This window comes from Solea senegalensis, linkage group LG17 (assembly GCF_019176455.1).
Source record: "Solea senegalensis isolate Sse05_10M linkage group LG17, IFAPA_SoseM_1, whole genome shotgun sequence".
Classification (NCBI taxonomy): Eukaryota; Metazoa; Chordata; class Actinopteri; order Pleuronectiformes; family Soleidae; genus Solea; species Solea senegalensis.
The window spans coordinates 15,902,848-15,918,441 of NC_058037.1; the positions used below are offsets into that span (position 1 = coordinate 15,902,848).

General features: G+C 40.3%; 2 protein-coding genes across 4 annotated transcripts in view; both read right to left on the reverse strand.

Annotated features, from left to right (window-relative positions):
- Positions 1-27: 27 nt before the first annotated feature.
- lrp11 (low density lipoprotein receptor-related protein 11) lies at positions 28-8,262 on the reverse strand. 2 transcript variants are annotated; one of them, XM_044049554.1, is made up of 9 exons: positions 7,368-8,262; positions 5,355-5,515; positions 3,530-3,671; positions 3,289-3,414; positions 2,697-2,870; positions 1,779-1,979; positions 1,623-1,679; positions 1,412-1,507; positions 28-742 (listed from the first exon to the last, which is right to left on the reverse strand). In XM_044049554.1, exons 1-9 carry the CDS (start codon positions 7,978-7,980, stop codon positions 588-590), a joined length of 1,725 nt encoding a protein of 574 aa, XP_043905489.1. In that variant the 5' UTR covers positions 7,981-8,262; the 3' UTR covers positions 28-587. The 2 variants fall into 2 exon arrangements, with proteins under 2 accessions (XP_043905489.1, XP_043905488.1); XM_044049553.1 differs by having other exon boundaries at positions 1,779-1,982.
- A 768-nt stretch (positions 8,263-9,030) lies between these two features.
- Positions 9,031-15,594, reverse strand: part of map3k5 (mitogen-activated protein kinase kinase kinase 5) — a 74,258-nt gene continuing 67,694 nt past the window's right edge. The window contains exons 22-30 of one of the 2 annotated variants that reach the window (XM_044048836.1): positions 14,793-14,970; positions 14,540-14,708; positions 13,661-13,846; positions 12,438-12,543; positions 11,707-11,959; positions 11,492-11,604; positions 10,636-10,757; positions 10,290-10,366; positions 9,031-10,138 (exon numbers count right to left, since the gene is read on the reverse strand). In XM_044048836.1, coding sequence (XP_043904771.1) covers positions 10,078-10,138; positions 10,290-10,366; positions 10,636-10,757; positions 11,492-11,604; positions 11,707-11,959; positions 12,438-12,543; positions 13,661-13,846; positions 14,540-14,708; positions 14,793-14,970 — 1,265 coding nt within the window. In that variant the 3' untranslated portion in view covers positions 9,031-10,077. Of the gene's footprint in view, positions 10,139-10,289; positions 10,367-10,635; positions 10,761-11,491; positions 11,605-11,706; positions 11,960-12,437; positions 12,544-13,660; positions 13,847-14,539; positions 14,709-14,792; positions 14,971-15,594 lie in introns of both variants that reach the window. The other variant, XM_044048835.1, reaches the window with a different exon arrangement.

The window sequence follows — 15,594 nt, forward strand, 5'->3', positions numbered from 1 at the left end:
ATCCTTCCGGAAGAAAAACAAATAATCTCTGATATATAATAAACTTTAATCTTTAATCTGACAGGACAGACAGCACTTGGGAGGGAGCACATCTACACAGGTACAGTGAGTCCAACATGTGTTAACTGCTGGATGAACACATGCATCACACATTCATTTAGGAGTGAGGGGATGTGAGGAGAATTCACTATGGCTTCCTATTATTTTGGGACACTTAAAACAGCAGGCACTAGTACACAGCGTGAAATATGGTGCAATAGTGCCACCCAGTGGCAGAAATACAACAGGTTTTTATATATGCAGCAAAAAAAAACCAAAAAACATTATTAATAAAATGATAAAAAAGAGCCTCTTGTGTGTGTCCCGGACATCAGAGGGGAGAATACGGACAGCAGTGTTGATATTTCTCCACATAAGCATGACGGTGTGATTGTTTTGGACAGAAACAGCAGCAGATTTAAAAGGTTCTTCACGGCGTCGGTTAGAGACGAGACACTGAGAGTGCAAATTCAAAAAGAAGTCATGTTGCTCAAAGTCTCTCTCTCTGTCGAGCCTCGTGTTCCGCCGCAGACACGCGCACGGAGCGGCTACAGGTACATGCCGTTGATGAGGTAGTCGGACTCCTCTGTGGTCAGAGGCCGCGCCTTCTTCAGCTTGTGACGGACGAGTCTGAGGCGACAGCCGATCATGAGCAGCAGCAGCGCCGTGATGACGAGACCCAGAGCCAGAGGAAGGATCGCAGCTGCGGGAGGGAAGCGGAGACAGACGATTACACGTGGACAAAAACTGAAATAACGGGAAAATAAACAAACTACACGTGTCTCTCTACAGGAAACATGTTTGTTCTGTGTCAAAGTGCGGCTACTTCCTGTTACTGCTGATGTTTAACCACAGCTGTGGAAAACTAAACACAAGTCTGTTTTTACTTTTTAGAAATAACGACTAAAATGTAAGATAACTAAAACTAACTATATATATATATATATATAATAACTAATAAATAAAATAAATTATGATTAAACATGAATTTTAATATACTAAAAACAACAGTAACATGAAAACATAACAAACATTTTATCTATACTATTTCAGTACTACTAAACTACTAAAATGAAAAATAGCAGAAGTGTATTGTATTTCATAAGAATAACAAAAAAATTACAGATAATATAAAAACGTCTATTCAACTTCATTTTATAAGAATAACTGAAATGAAAGAACCAATGAAATAAAAGAAAATGAAAACATTTCATAGATTAAAATAATATATCTTTTTTTTAAATCTTCAAAACTGCCATCAAATATTTTGACAGGAAGTGGCTGCACGTCACACACGCACAGACCAGATTATGTTTCTGTTACAGATCAGATTATGGACGAACTGGACAGAGACAGAAGAACGTGGTCTGACCGGACTCGGGGACAGGATGTCCTCCTATGGCTGGAAACGGTTTAGAGACGGGGACATCATCGTTCTCCGTTTGACTCTGGGAGATTTTAGGAGCAGCTGCAACAACAAAAAAAAACAAATAACAAACACAACTTCAGTTAATTATCTATCTATCTATCTATCTATCTATCTATCCATCCATCCATCTATATCTATAAAAAAATGAACTGACCTATCTCTGTCTGCTTGGTGATGGGCGGAGCCACAGTCGCTGGGTTCAGAGCTGCACCTGAGAGTTTGTTTACATGAATTATTATTGTTTACATTTCCATTTTTTATGTCGCAGTCACAGTAAAAGAGTGAAAAGTAAAACAATCGTCATTCTCACTTTTTTGTACACATTCACTGACACAGTCCGATTTCTGCAGGAAGTTGTTGTGGTTGCCCTGGCAACCTCCGTACAGGAAGTGCTGGCACTCTCCGGCGGTTTGGTCGTAGTACCAGCGCGGGAACGTTCCTTTACACGGTCCGACGACTGGAGCTGCGGCACATGGATCTACACCAGGAGGCGCCGCCGCAGCAGATGTTACTGGAGAACAATTTGGATCAATTATTATTATCGGGGAAAAACAAAGTTAGTACTTAGAGAGGAGCACAGTGACAAAACACGACGTAGTACTGAACAACAAGGTCTCGTCTGTGCTTGACAAGGTATAAAGTCTCAGAGTTAAAGGTCTGGTCTCAGGCTCAGTGAGGGATCAGATGTCAGGCGAGACAGAGCTACTTTGTTTCCTGCTCTGACAGAAGGAGCTGTTTTCTGTGGGAACACAGAGACAGAGAGAGAGACAGGCAGAGACAGAGAGAGAGACAGAGACCCTGAGGCTTCAGTGGCAGCTCACAGCGGCTCCATCTGCTTCTTCATGCACTAAAACCATCTCTCTGCTCTTGGACTTGGTCACAAATGCTTCATTCAGAACTTTCCTCTCAGGTCAAATGTCCTTCCACGCGTCCTACATCGTCCTCGTAGTGTTCATTGGTTCACACTCTTCATTCACTTCACGTCTTCATCTGTAAGCCAGCTGCTGCAGCCTGTATAACACACGTCTGTCTTCACACTGTCCCCCAAAACCAAGTCTTGCTTTTGACAACTGTCCTTTTCATTTGCACGTTTCCTTAGTCTTTGAAGACACTTATGACTTAATATAATACATTTTCTACATACCGATTCAAACTCTGAGGACATTAAAGGTGTCGTGTGTGTGTTTTCCATCTAAACAGCAGCAACTTTTCAAAGACGCTCTCGTACCTTGACTGACCGAAGTCCTCGTCTCACTGGGACTTTGAGGAGGAGCGACCTTGGTCCTGTCCTGACTGGGGACCACGGTCTCACTGGTCTTCCTGGGTCCGCTCTGGAGCATGGACACGTCCTCGGCCTGCTCGCCGTCCACCGGGTGAGTCACCGTCTTCCTGCTGCTGTCAACTAACGAAGTACAACACATAGTAAATGTCTCTTCCTTTATAAAAACACGCCCACTGATCGTTCAAGTGGGCGTGTCTCGAGTGTCTCTTGTCTCTGCCGTTGGACGAACTTAAATTAAAACCACTTTCAGGTCCAGTGAGTAAGAAATAGTGACATCTAATGGTGAGACTGCGGTGGATTTGTCTCCGTCTTTGTCCACTCAGAAAAACACGTCGGCACAAAATGGCCGCCTCACAGCAAGGCCCCTGCGTAACGTACGGATTAAAATCCTCATTCTAAAGCTATAAAAACTTAAAATAACCTTTATTTTAAGTGATGATTCACTAAATTAAACACACCTATGGGTAGTATATTCAATTTCTGACAAAATATGTACATTATTTACAACATTTAACTCCAATAAATAACCGTCTCTCACAGTTGGGACAGAAGTCTTCGTCGGAGCGATCCGGACAGTGTTGCTTGCCGTCGCAGGCGTACGTGATGTCGATGCAGCAGCCGTCGTCGCACCTGAACTGGTAGTTTGAGCAGTGACCGGTGCAGACTGTGGGTGGACACACACACACACACACACACACACACGCACACACACACACAGCACGACTGTCAACGACGACAACAACCTGGATTAAAGATTCAGTCGCGGGAAAAACACCAACCTTCTGCTTGGTGTTTGGGCGCCAGCACGGTGACGGAGACGTTGTCGGAGCTCTGCTGACCCGCCGTGTCCGTGACCGTCATCTGGAACGTGTACACGCCCTCCTGCAGACCGCTAATCTTCAATAATCCCGGATGAGTCACCTTTAATACACATTTTATTATATGAAACAACAAATTAAGACAAGGCAACAGAAATCATATCATAATATACTCTTTGTAATCAATAATATACATCATGATATAAATTAAATTCTGTAAGGCTGGACAATATGGTTTATAAATAATCTGTATATATATATATATATAATCTGTATGTTTTTATATGAGATATATATGGATATATGGATATAAAGCTGTTTGTGTTTCTCAAAGCGTGAGAGTAAAAAATACACTCTTAAATAAAAATAACTAGCGTTTATTATCTGTATGACATGATCTTAACATTTCAGATTAAAACCGGTTTTATTTTTTTGGCTTTTTAATGTTAAATAAAGGTTATTTACGTGTGTTATAAATAATTAAATAGACTACAAATACGGCCGAATCCTGACACAAATAACACAAATAATTAAGTGTCAACATTAAGGAAGCGTTATTCTGTGAAAAAAACCAGTGAAGTCATCACAGAAATATCTCGTCTCATGTCACCATTTATAGACATAATATCCATATATATGTTCTTCTTAATAAACACTTATATAAACATTATTATATAATCTCTCTTTAACTCAGCGTAATGGGATTTTCTCTCTGTATTTTCTTCGTTAACATGCATTAGCGCCTGTGGTTTCTCGATGCATTAGGAAACCACATTTGACGTTGCCATGGTGACGAGTGGTTTAGCGTGTGTGTGTGTGTGTGTGTGTGTGTGTTTGGTGACTGTTCAAATAATAAAGAGATGTCACTGGTTAACCGAGAGGCTGAACTCATCGAACTGATTAACTTAGACAATAATAATAACAATAATCTTTATATATACATACATATAAATGTGTATATATATATATATATATATATATACATATATATGATTTATAAAGCACATTTCATGACTTACACAGTCAAAAATGAAAGAAAACAGTCGCTCTAACAAATGATACACATGAAAACACACGCAGATTTTACTAAGTACACATGATATTTGACTTTTTAATGATTATATATGGACCATAACTGATGCCAGTATTAATAGCTAGGTTTTTCCCTGCCTGCAGAGGTTTATTTATTTATTTAGCCTTTTCTGTCGTGAAATGAACAAGACATTTTGTCTACTAATGTTGCAGCAAATAAACAAAAAAGTAGTAGCTGTAGAGGGCGCGACACAGGAGTCAGGGAGGGGGCGTCACATGACGCGATTACCGACATCCAATGATTCAGTTTAGAGCCAAAAATCAGCCGATTGTGTTACTGTGCTGATAATGCTAATAAATAAATAAATAAATGCTAATAAAAATCCTACAAACATCAAATACAAGTAACCTAACAGTCGTGACTGTTTATTTACAACTAAACAGCTGCTTAGGTCCATTCTTTTTGACAGTGTGAGATAATGTATGTTATGAATGGTTTTGTTTTTTAAAAAAAAAACAGGCTTTTTTTTAAACTGCAAAAGTGAAACGTGATCATGAAGAAGTGAGTGTTTGTATTTAAACAGGTTCTTGTTCATGTTCTCCTGTAATGATGTGGACAGACAGAGGACACGCTCCTCTTATCTCTGTTGAAACTCAACAATCACACACACGCACACACGCGTGTAACTGGACTCCGACACCTGCTGCTTATTCATACAGCGCACAACATGTTTGTATGAAGTCACACACTCACCTTCATGTTAATGGCCGTGTCTCCTCTCACCAGAGTCCACTCGTAGCGGCCGATGCCGTAGTCGTCCACGCTGTCCCGGCCGTCCAGCACGGCCCAGTCTGTGGGCAGCTGGATCACCACGTCCTGTCCCGCGTCGCTGCGAGGAGGCTCGTCCCCCCCGTCTGAGAGAAGACACACGCACTTATAGTACAGTTATAATGTGAATACTTTCAGGCTTCTTTGCTCCATGAAACAAAGAAATCATTCAAACAGAATCAAACGAGACAGTTGAGAACGTCGTCGTCACTTTTAAGCTCATTCAACCTTTTCATTAATATTGTCCGGAATATAATTCAATCATTCCGTTTCTTTGTATATGAAGATTTCAACAAAAGCTGCGTGATCTTTTACATTTTCAATCAATTTGTCCATTTAGTAAAAGGTGATTTTTACATTTTTACATATGATTAGTTTTATTTTAGAGCTAAAACATTAAATAATGACACATCTCTACATCTGGTTAAGATTCCCTTAAAAACCATGAATCTTCCCTGATTAATCCAGAGATTATTGTTTAGATTCATAGTTTTTTTCCCATTAATTGTAACTTTTGAAGCAAAGAATTTATAAGAGAAGCTGAAACAACAGGAAATAAGGCTGTTTTATGAACAAAGTGCTTCATTGACCAAAAAAACAGTGATTTTCAAACCATTAACTGTCAAAAAGTCAAAGTTGTAGACTTTTTCGAACACATTCTGTGACAGACTTTGAGGCTTCATGAGTAAATAAAGAGAGGAGACGCCATGAAAACACCTGCTTCTGCTCTCTGTGTTCTGACAAATCATTAACTCAGGTTGAAGCAGATAAGAGTTTGGCAGCTACTGCTGAATTATGGGAGTGTTTTTTACAGGTGATGCCACGTGAAACTTCAAAAACAATAAATCCTAGTAACAGGAGAAATAAAACGTGAAATTAAAAGTGTTAAAACTAAACAACCACGAGGTTTCACCTGATAAACGTCGAACTTTGACCCAAAGTAAAAGAAAAAGGGGAAGCAGAAGTCTCATCATTTATTTACTAACATACGTTTATATCAATTTTATGTCTGTTTTATGAACCTGAAAACAAAGTTCTAAGTAAAAAAATGCTTTTTTCTAAAAAGAAGACTCTTTTGTTTATTAATTATTTTAATTTATTTCTTAATTTATCTTATTCAGTCTTTATTTTCCCCTAATAAATCGTATTATGAAAAGTTTCATCTGATTGTGATCACAATAACTGTTCCAGGAAATGACTTATGATTTACTACGAGTCCATAAAACACTACATTTCACTTTTTAGTATGAGTGAATGAGTGAATGAAGTCTTTATTCACTCATTCATTCATTTAGATCTGCAACTAATCATACTTTTCAGAATCTTTCAATCTGTCTATTATTTTCTAGTTATCACGTGATAACACATTTTTGTCATGATTTCACAATTTTGAGTGTTTTCTTGTTTGTGTATTATGTTCACATGTTTGAAATAAAGCCTTCATTCATTCATTCATTCATTCTCTTATGAATACAAATCACGATTATTTTCACAATCGAGTCCTTGTTTGGTCCATAAAAATGTCGAAACATATTGATCAAACCTGGAAATTAATTCGGTTTTCATGGTTTCTTTGTTACACGGAGCAAAGAAACCAGAAAATATTCATATTCAGGAAGCTGAAAGTTGTTTTAACTATTGAGAAAAACGTTAAAACTGATTAATCATTAGCTGATGGTTGATTAGGTAATGGATTAGTAAGCGATTAATTATTGCAGCCCGACTCCTTTGGTCCATAAAATGTCTTGTTTTGTCCACAAACTGAAAACTTTGTTACATGGAGCAAAGAAACCAGAAATATCTTATTTTAATTATGAATAGAAACACTCCTACCGATTAATCGACTATCAAAATAGTCGATTAATAGCCGATTAATCGAATAATCGTTGCAGCCCAACATTTGTTGGATCATAAATGACGAGCAGCATCATGTCTCACCTTGTGTCGCCTCCTCCTCCCCGGGCCTCCTGGAGGAGCCTCTGGATGGAGCAGCAGGGAGGACACCGTGTCCCTGTCCCTGGCTGTTGTTGACGGTCCTGCTGTACGTGCTGAATCCCTGCTGCGGGGCGAAGGAGCACACGTGTCGGCCTCGGTAGGTGCAGTTGAACAGGTAACAGGAGAGCCCGTCCCCGGGCTCCGGCCTCGGCTCCTCCTGAACCACCGCGACGGTGCAGTGCGGCTGCGAGCAGCACGCGTGGAGACAGTCCCTCCACGTGAACACGCGCTCCGGCGCCAGCAGGAAGGTGGCGCCCTTTTCGATGGAGTCCCTGGCGCGGATGATCCGCTCGCCGGCGGCGTCGAAGTCCCCCGCGCAGGAGTCAATCACCGCGGCGGCGGCGTCTCCCGCTCGGTGCGACGCCTGGTCCTGCTGCAGCTGCTTGCGGAACTCCTCCAGCAGCTCCTCCACACCGGAAATCTTTGATTTGAGGTCGGATATCTGAGAGGAGCGAGTGTCCGTGCGCTGGACGGAGGACAACAACAACAACGACGACGACAGGACGAGGACAAGAGGGAGACGCAGCGGAGGATGCTGGCGCTGAAGCTGAGCCATGATGAGGAGGAGGATGACGGTCACGCAGATTAAACCCACGGAGACTCTGCGAAGCGTGAAATATCAGATTCTTACGTGAACATTTTCACCTAATTCACACACGTATTTTGTTACATTATTATTAACATTAATATTAACATTATTTCAGGATCCGGGTGAACGTTTCCTTCGGCGGCAGAGCTGGAAAAAACCGGGTTGTTGTCATGGTGAGGCGGAGACTGTCGCGAGATGTAAAGGAGCTCCTCCTTCTCCTCCGCACGCAGTGACGTCATTACCTACAGCAGCTGCACCTGACTGACGGAGTAGGTTCTCAAAGCCTGGGGCGTGGCCCACAGATGGGTCGCAGGAGATTTTTTTTGTGTCCCCACACACATTTTTATAACCAAAGTTTTAGTTAAGATTTATTGTAATTATAAATTATTATTTTTTTAATAAAATGCAATTAATTTACCAAACATCTCTTGGAAATAATGAATTAATCTAATCATGTAATTTAAAGCCTAATTACATTTATTTTAAGATTTTTCTTCTTTTATATACATTGCTTAATTAACTAAATGAATTAACATTTATTTAAGCTTGTCAAACATTTTACTTTCTTTCTTTACACACACACATACAAACTTGTTTTTATATATTTGTGAGGACACATCATAGACATAAGGCATTCCCTACCTGACCTTAACCCTTAACCTTACCCTAAACTAAAACCAGGTCTTAATTGTGGAAAAAACTCTTTCAAGGCACAGAAAAAATGTCCCCACAAAGATAGGTTTGTACCTAGGTCTTTTGGACCTCACAAACACACACACACCTATATATATCTATAGATTATAGATATATATATCTAATTCTATATGCTTTATAGATACGTCTATATTTCTATATGCTAAGCTGCATAAATTATGATTAAACTGTACATTTTCAAGTCTACATTACATATGTTTGCTGTATATGACATAATGTTATAATAATCTGTTTTTGTACGACTAAAATAATAACATTTAATCTCCATGCGGTCACGTGTGTAACACATTATCTGCTTCACAGTTTCAAGATGAAAACTTTTTATTAAACAATGACACAAGAATCTTGAATTTCAAAACAAAACAAAACAAACACTGCTCATGATTTCGTTTCTCCCCTCCACTGTTTTTGACATCATCATGTTCCATGTGACATATTTCATATTTTTCATCACAACATGAATGTGACTGAATGAATGACTGCATCACACGGGCACAAGTTTTAGTTTAGTCAGCGAACAACAGTTAAAAACAGAACAAAATGATCCGAAGCCACGTTAATTCACAAACTAAATGTTAACCTCCTATGACATTTGACACTAGAAAATACAATAATAATAACAATAATAATATCAAATTTAATATTTCACGTGTTCGTCATAGGTTATTCATGTTTATCAATATGTTTGATTCCCACATAATAATTATTATTATAACACAATATTTACACGTTTGTGAAAAAAAATAAAAAACAAATGGAGATTTTTTTTGATATAAAAAAAGAAATGTGAGAAACAAAAACAACCAAAAAATTAAATTAGTCTTAGTACGGATTAAAAAAAACAAACAGGGCATGCGCTGACATCCTTCAGATTACCTAAACAGATTAAATAAAATAAAAAACGTTTTAAATAAAGTAGTGATGTGATGTTTTTGGAACGTAGTATTTTTGTATCTCAGGCTTGTGTTAGAAAAACGGTCAGTTCTGTAAACGTCTCTTAAAGACAGGAGAAAATAGTTTTTTTTAAAGGTTTTAACGTTTGATTCTTTTCCCACAAATTCTCTTTTTCAAAACACCTGTAACAAAATAAACGAGTGGCACTTCTCAGTAATTGTGGACCTCAAAAGTCCTTGTTTTCATCATCAAAAAGGTATGAAATACTACGACTCTGCCGCTCAGGTCAGAGAGTTTCTCTCTCTCTCACACTCTTCTTCTCCTGAACGTCTGAAAGCTCTTCTATAAATACTGAGGTAAAGAGAAGAAGAAGAAGAAGAAGAAGAAGACTGAGCTGAGGGGGACGACAAACGTCCTGGTTTCTGGTTCTGAGTGGTCGCTGCCATGTCGGGGGCCTCAGGTCGCCGTCTGTCTGTAGTCTGTGATGGTTTTCCATAGTTTACACAGGATCCCACCTCTGACAGAGACAGTTACAAACATACACTTAGACAATATGTAAGTGCTACAAAGGCATCTGTCGTTTTTTTGTTTTTAAGAGTGTAACCAAACCTTGAAAACCCTTTTTTTCCAAGTGTATTAAACACTGAACATAGAAGAAAGCATTTTACCTCAGTCTTAAAGTCTTCAGGTCGTCTCTTGTCACATCGTGGAGGATGTCGTTCAGCGTATACTCCTCGTTCAGTATCTGAAGACACCGACAGGAGGACGTCATTGAGTTATTTTGTTGCGTAAACAGTATTTTATAATGTGGCCGAAACACGGTCGGGATGTATATTGTTTGAATAAATAAAGACACGGGGAGTTACTTTAGTTAAATTACAAGCTGATGAAGACAGCGCAGACGCCAAATAATCTCTTAAGAGCAGAAGACGAGTACTTTGTCTCAGCTTTAATGAATCAATTCATTTGTAGTTGTTCAGTCCAGCTCCAGACGGTAAACGTGTAAAGACTCACTTTGTCTATGGCGTCCTGGTCTGCACCGTGAAGCCTGAGCCAGCTGCTCAGCTCCGGGTCTTCACGTCTCTCCGCAGGTGGACTCGTCTGTGTCTGTCCCTCTGAGGGTGACGTGGGGACGTCTGCTGGAGAAGACAGGGGGACAAACCTCTTAAGTACTATAGATATGTGTCTGTGTGAAGAAGAATGACGTGTGTTTAAGAGGAATCTTATGAATGAGTGAGTCACTGCAGGTTCTTGGCCCACAGATCTGTGCCGCAGGTGCACTCTTGGGTAAATTTGCTGTGGGAATAACACACAACTCCTTATATGGACATCCTGGGAGTGTGTGGGAGGTCACATATTCAGGCTTTCAGGCTTTTCCGAAAGGTCTTCTAATGTGTTGTTGAGTTACAGTTGCATATTTTTGGAAAAAAAACAAGAGTGGCAATAATTGTGCAAAAGTCACGAAACAGACTGTTTTTCTTTTAGTTTTGTTCATAAAAAACATGTTTCCAAAATTTCACAGATTGAATCCAATTTTAAACATTTTGATTACTTTTTGTTCAGGTGTGTTTATATACAGTAGCTGTTGAAAATGAAAAAAACAAACAATAACAATTTCATCAGACTGCCTATAGGTTGTGCTGAAAAAAACAATACAAGACTAGTATTTCTAGTGTACACAACCTTGGGATCTTGGTCAAAGTCAGTCCTTTTATTTTCATTTTATTGATGTTAATTATATATACTGTATATATATATATATGTATATATATATATATATATATATATAACACCACTAATTCTAACACTGGGGCTGTAAAAGTTATTTAAACGTAGAAGAAGAGTGTTAAAAATGACAATGAGGTCATACCTGCGGGCTCAGATCGCAGCCTCAGTAGTCTGATCTCCTGCTCTCTCTCCTCCAGCACTTGCTGCAGAATGGCCTGATACTCCCTCTCCTTCTCCAGCAGCTGTTCCAGCAGCCTGCAGCCAAACACTTATCACCTTAATCTCTGACAAACTTAATAACAAGTCTTCATGTGTGAGATTAGACGTTGTCGTCGTCGTCGCCGCCGCCGCCGTTACCTGTTGGTCTCCAGCTTCATCCGGCCCAGCTCCATGCTCACGGAGCGCTGCGCGTGGTGCGACTCGTGCGACACGGTGGAGCTGAGCGTGCTGACGCCCGACGTCGCCACCGTGTCGTCGTGGGCGGCGACGGGAGGTGCCCGGCTCTGGTGGGTGGAGCGTCCCACCGCCTCGCCGTCGTCGTCCACGTCATCCACGTCCTGCTGGTCGGCGGCGTCGCTCTCTGAGGCCAGACTGAAGTGAGGCCTCAGCTCTGCGCACACACACACAGACGGCGAGATTAACCCTAATTCTAAGACTTTATTTTAGATTTTAAAGCCATTATACACTCATACAGACATATTTATAAGTAGTAACATTTCAGAAACAAGGCATTTTAAAGTGCTTTACAATAAAAAGTTATAATAGGCATAATAAAATACAATAAAAAGCAGTTTGTAGATTAAATTTCTACTAAAAACACTCAAAACATGGAGGATAATTTAAAAATACACAAACTCCTGCCTCTATTTCACCTTTTTTTTGGCAAGAAAACAAAGACTAATTCAGATAACGATTCTTAATCTGAGTTTAGGATCAGATTAAGCCGCTTTTTGCAGAACGATCGCCTCGGAAAGCGTCTGACGCGTCGTTATCGGACGGCCGGCGCTGCCCGGAGCGGCTGATGTTTAAATTTAAACTCATTTAATGGCGCTTTGCTCCAGATTACAGAGAGAGATTATGAACTGTACCTGGCACCAGGATGGTGATGGCCGTCTGCACGGCTTTACGGATGATGTTGTCCAGAGCGAACATCCAGTGAGGCTTGATGTTGTGGTTTCTCAGCACTTTGTTCACCTTAGAGATGAGAAAAACAAAGAGAAACTGTGTTTTAATACTGGATTTTCTATCATTTCCATTATTATAATGATTATTGTGGCTATTCTCTAGAATTATTCTCATCTATTTCCTGTATTTCACTTTAGATTTTGGTAGATTTCGGTGGTGTATATCCTGTGTGTGCTGTATTTTGTGTGTTTTTGTTTATTTGTGAGATTCCTCTAAAAGAAACATGCAATTGTCAGGAAACCTTCCTTGTTTTTCTGCGACAGAAAGCATCTTTGAAACATTCAGTTGGGAATGATTTGGGCAAAATATCTAATTGCCATTAAGTCAAGCTTCAGGTCAATATTTTTAAACTGTATTATATCACGATAAACTTAATTCACGCAGCACGTTTTGTGAAAAACCTGCAAAAAGGTGAATTTAGTTTGTCATCTGCCAAATAAACAACAACTTTTTGAAAGATTTTCTAAAATATTTATGTTTCCTTGTTACTGTATGTACAGCATTTCTTAAAATTAAGGACAATCAAAAAAAACAAACATTTCATGTGCCATATTTGCAGCTGCATGATTTTCAGCCACATCTACGCTTAACAGTATCTATTGATGACCACCAGGGGGCATCAGAGCCTCACCCTTGAGCAGGATTATGCAATACGTCCTCCTGATAGAAAAACAACCACTTTCATCCTGCACTACAGTCCCATGTCTGACAGGAAGAGACGGAGAACGCCGGCCTCTTTAACGTTCACCGTGCAATTACTGCACATGAAAAGCTCGACACCTCCCACTGCGTCACGCAAAAAGGTTAGCAGTTATTTTACAAAATGCATCTGTGTGATGTGACCTCTGTGAGTCTGCAGCTCACAGGAAACACACATGTTAAATACGCAGGAGGAGAAAAAGAGAAAGGCGTGAGGGGAATTTAATCAAAATCTGTAATAAAACAAGACAAAAACATGATCTTTAACAGTTTGTTTTGTCACTGCGGCAAATTCTGAGTGTGATGGACGAGCTGTGGCAGAGAGAGAGCGAGAGAGGTGGAATATTTTGGGTTTGAGTTGATTTATCGTCGGCTGATTTAATAATTCAGTGGCACAAGCCGAGACTCGGTCGGTTAAGATACTCACAGCGTCCTGGAATCCGAACAGCACGACCTGCAGCTGACTGATGGCCGTGCTGTCGAAGTCCAGCTCCAGCTTGAGCTGGGAGAGCGTGTTGGCGATGATCTTCCTGTCCGCCATGCGCACAAAGTCGGCCAGGCTGACCACGAGGGTGGAGATGAGCTGAGGCTTCAGCTTCGTCTCCTCCGAGCCCTGGAGGTGAGACGGCGAGACGGCGAGAGGAGGGTGAGGACAGAGGCCATGGCAGGTTACTCTCACCAGCCACTTTATTAGGTACACTCTGTTTCTACTTATTTCGGGATTAAATTCTCTTTAAAGACACTGGCACTATTTAACTTCAGGTCCACATAAATCAATAAAGTTCAGCTTTAACTATGAATTTCAACAGTTCTTTACAAATGAAATTGAAATCAAATCAAAACGAATGGTTCTTTTGTCGAGCTGCGGCCTCTTAAAAAGACTTAAAAATCAACACGTTACATGGTGATTCACTGATTGTGATGCATGTTAGAACTGATTATTTTCAACACCACTAATCAGATTGGAGAGGAAAGGTGCTCTAAGTGACTGAGCCGGTCTGAATGTTTTTAAAAACTGCTGAACTACATGGATTTTCTCATAGAGAGAATCTTACAGAGAATAGTCCAGAAATAGATAAAGTCAAATAACCACTTATTTGATTTGATCTATAAGTCAAAGTTCTCAGGGAGGAAAAAAAATGTCTTGATTAAAAATCATGATTAAAAAAGGCAACAGTAGCTCAAATAACCACTCCCAGTATCGAGAGGAACATCTCTGAGGCTGAAGCAGATGGACTACAGTGTCCTCTGTACCTAATAAAGTGGCTGCTAGTGTGTCTGAAGGTTCCTGCGCTAACTATCACACCTGTGTGAGCGCCTCCATCAGGTTGGCCACCACCTTGTCCCCGTCCTCTGTCAGGATGTGGTGCAGCGTGGCTCGTCTCTCGCTGTCCTTCCGAAGCATGAAGAAGCCCGAGTCCTTCTCGTCGGGGGACGGCGGAGCGCTGTGGTCCTCGAAGTTCTCCACCGGAATGCTGCGTCAAAAGCGCCATGTGGGTCCATTGCTTTCATTTTACAATGTTTTTTGTTTTTTTTAATCTCCGTGTTGTTTTTCTTACCTGAGAAAGAGTGACCTGGGCCCTTTGACATCCTTCTCGCTGTAGCACTTGATGCTGGGCTTGAAGATGAAGGGGTTGGTGTTGAGGTCGTTGTCAGGGGAGACGGAGCCGTACTCGCTGCTGCTGCTCGTGTCCTCCACCACCACCGGCACCGGCAGAGAGATACTGCGGATGTACTCTGAGGAACACAAACACACGTGCAAACTAAGACCTGGTGCTTTGAGCGTTAATCATGTGCTGCGGTGTTGTCGTAGCACAGATGGAGGCCGTGTTTGGCAGAATAAGCAGTTTCTTCAGCTTCTTAAATGTGAATATTTTATGGTTTCTTTGCTCCATATAACAAAGAAATCGTTAAAACTAAAGTTAAACCTAAACTTAACAAGTTTGTGGTCAAAACAAGACATTTCCAACTTTTTGTGGACCAAATTAATAGATTAATTGGGAAAATAATCGACAGATTAATTCCAGGTGAACTGCTCAATCTACTGTCTTGAAATTTCAGTGTATGGATTATATAACAGGAATTATAGTACAAGTATGGTGCCTGGTTCTTAAAGCCTTAAAGTTTCCACATTGTTTTGAATGTATTCTTTACCATTTTAAGTGTTTATTTAGGTCAAATACATGTGATGCATGTTTATGTCCTGTATAAACTGTGTCTTATTCTGCAGCTGTTTCCCTGTGGGGACCACTGAAGTATGTTTGATTTTAGATTAAAATGTTTATGGAGAAGTATAAAAAAAAAAAGAAAAAATCTATTCTGAGATCATGGAGTTGTTGAAGTCAGGAAGCCACGGGCAGA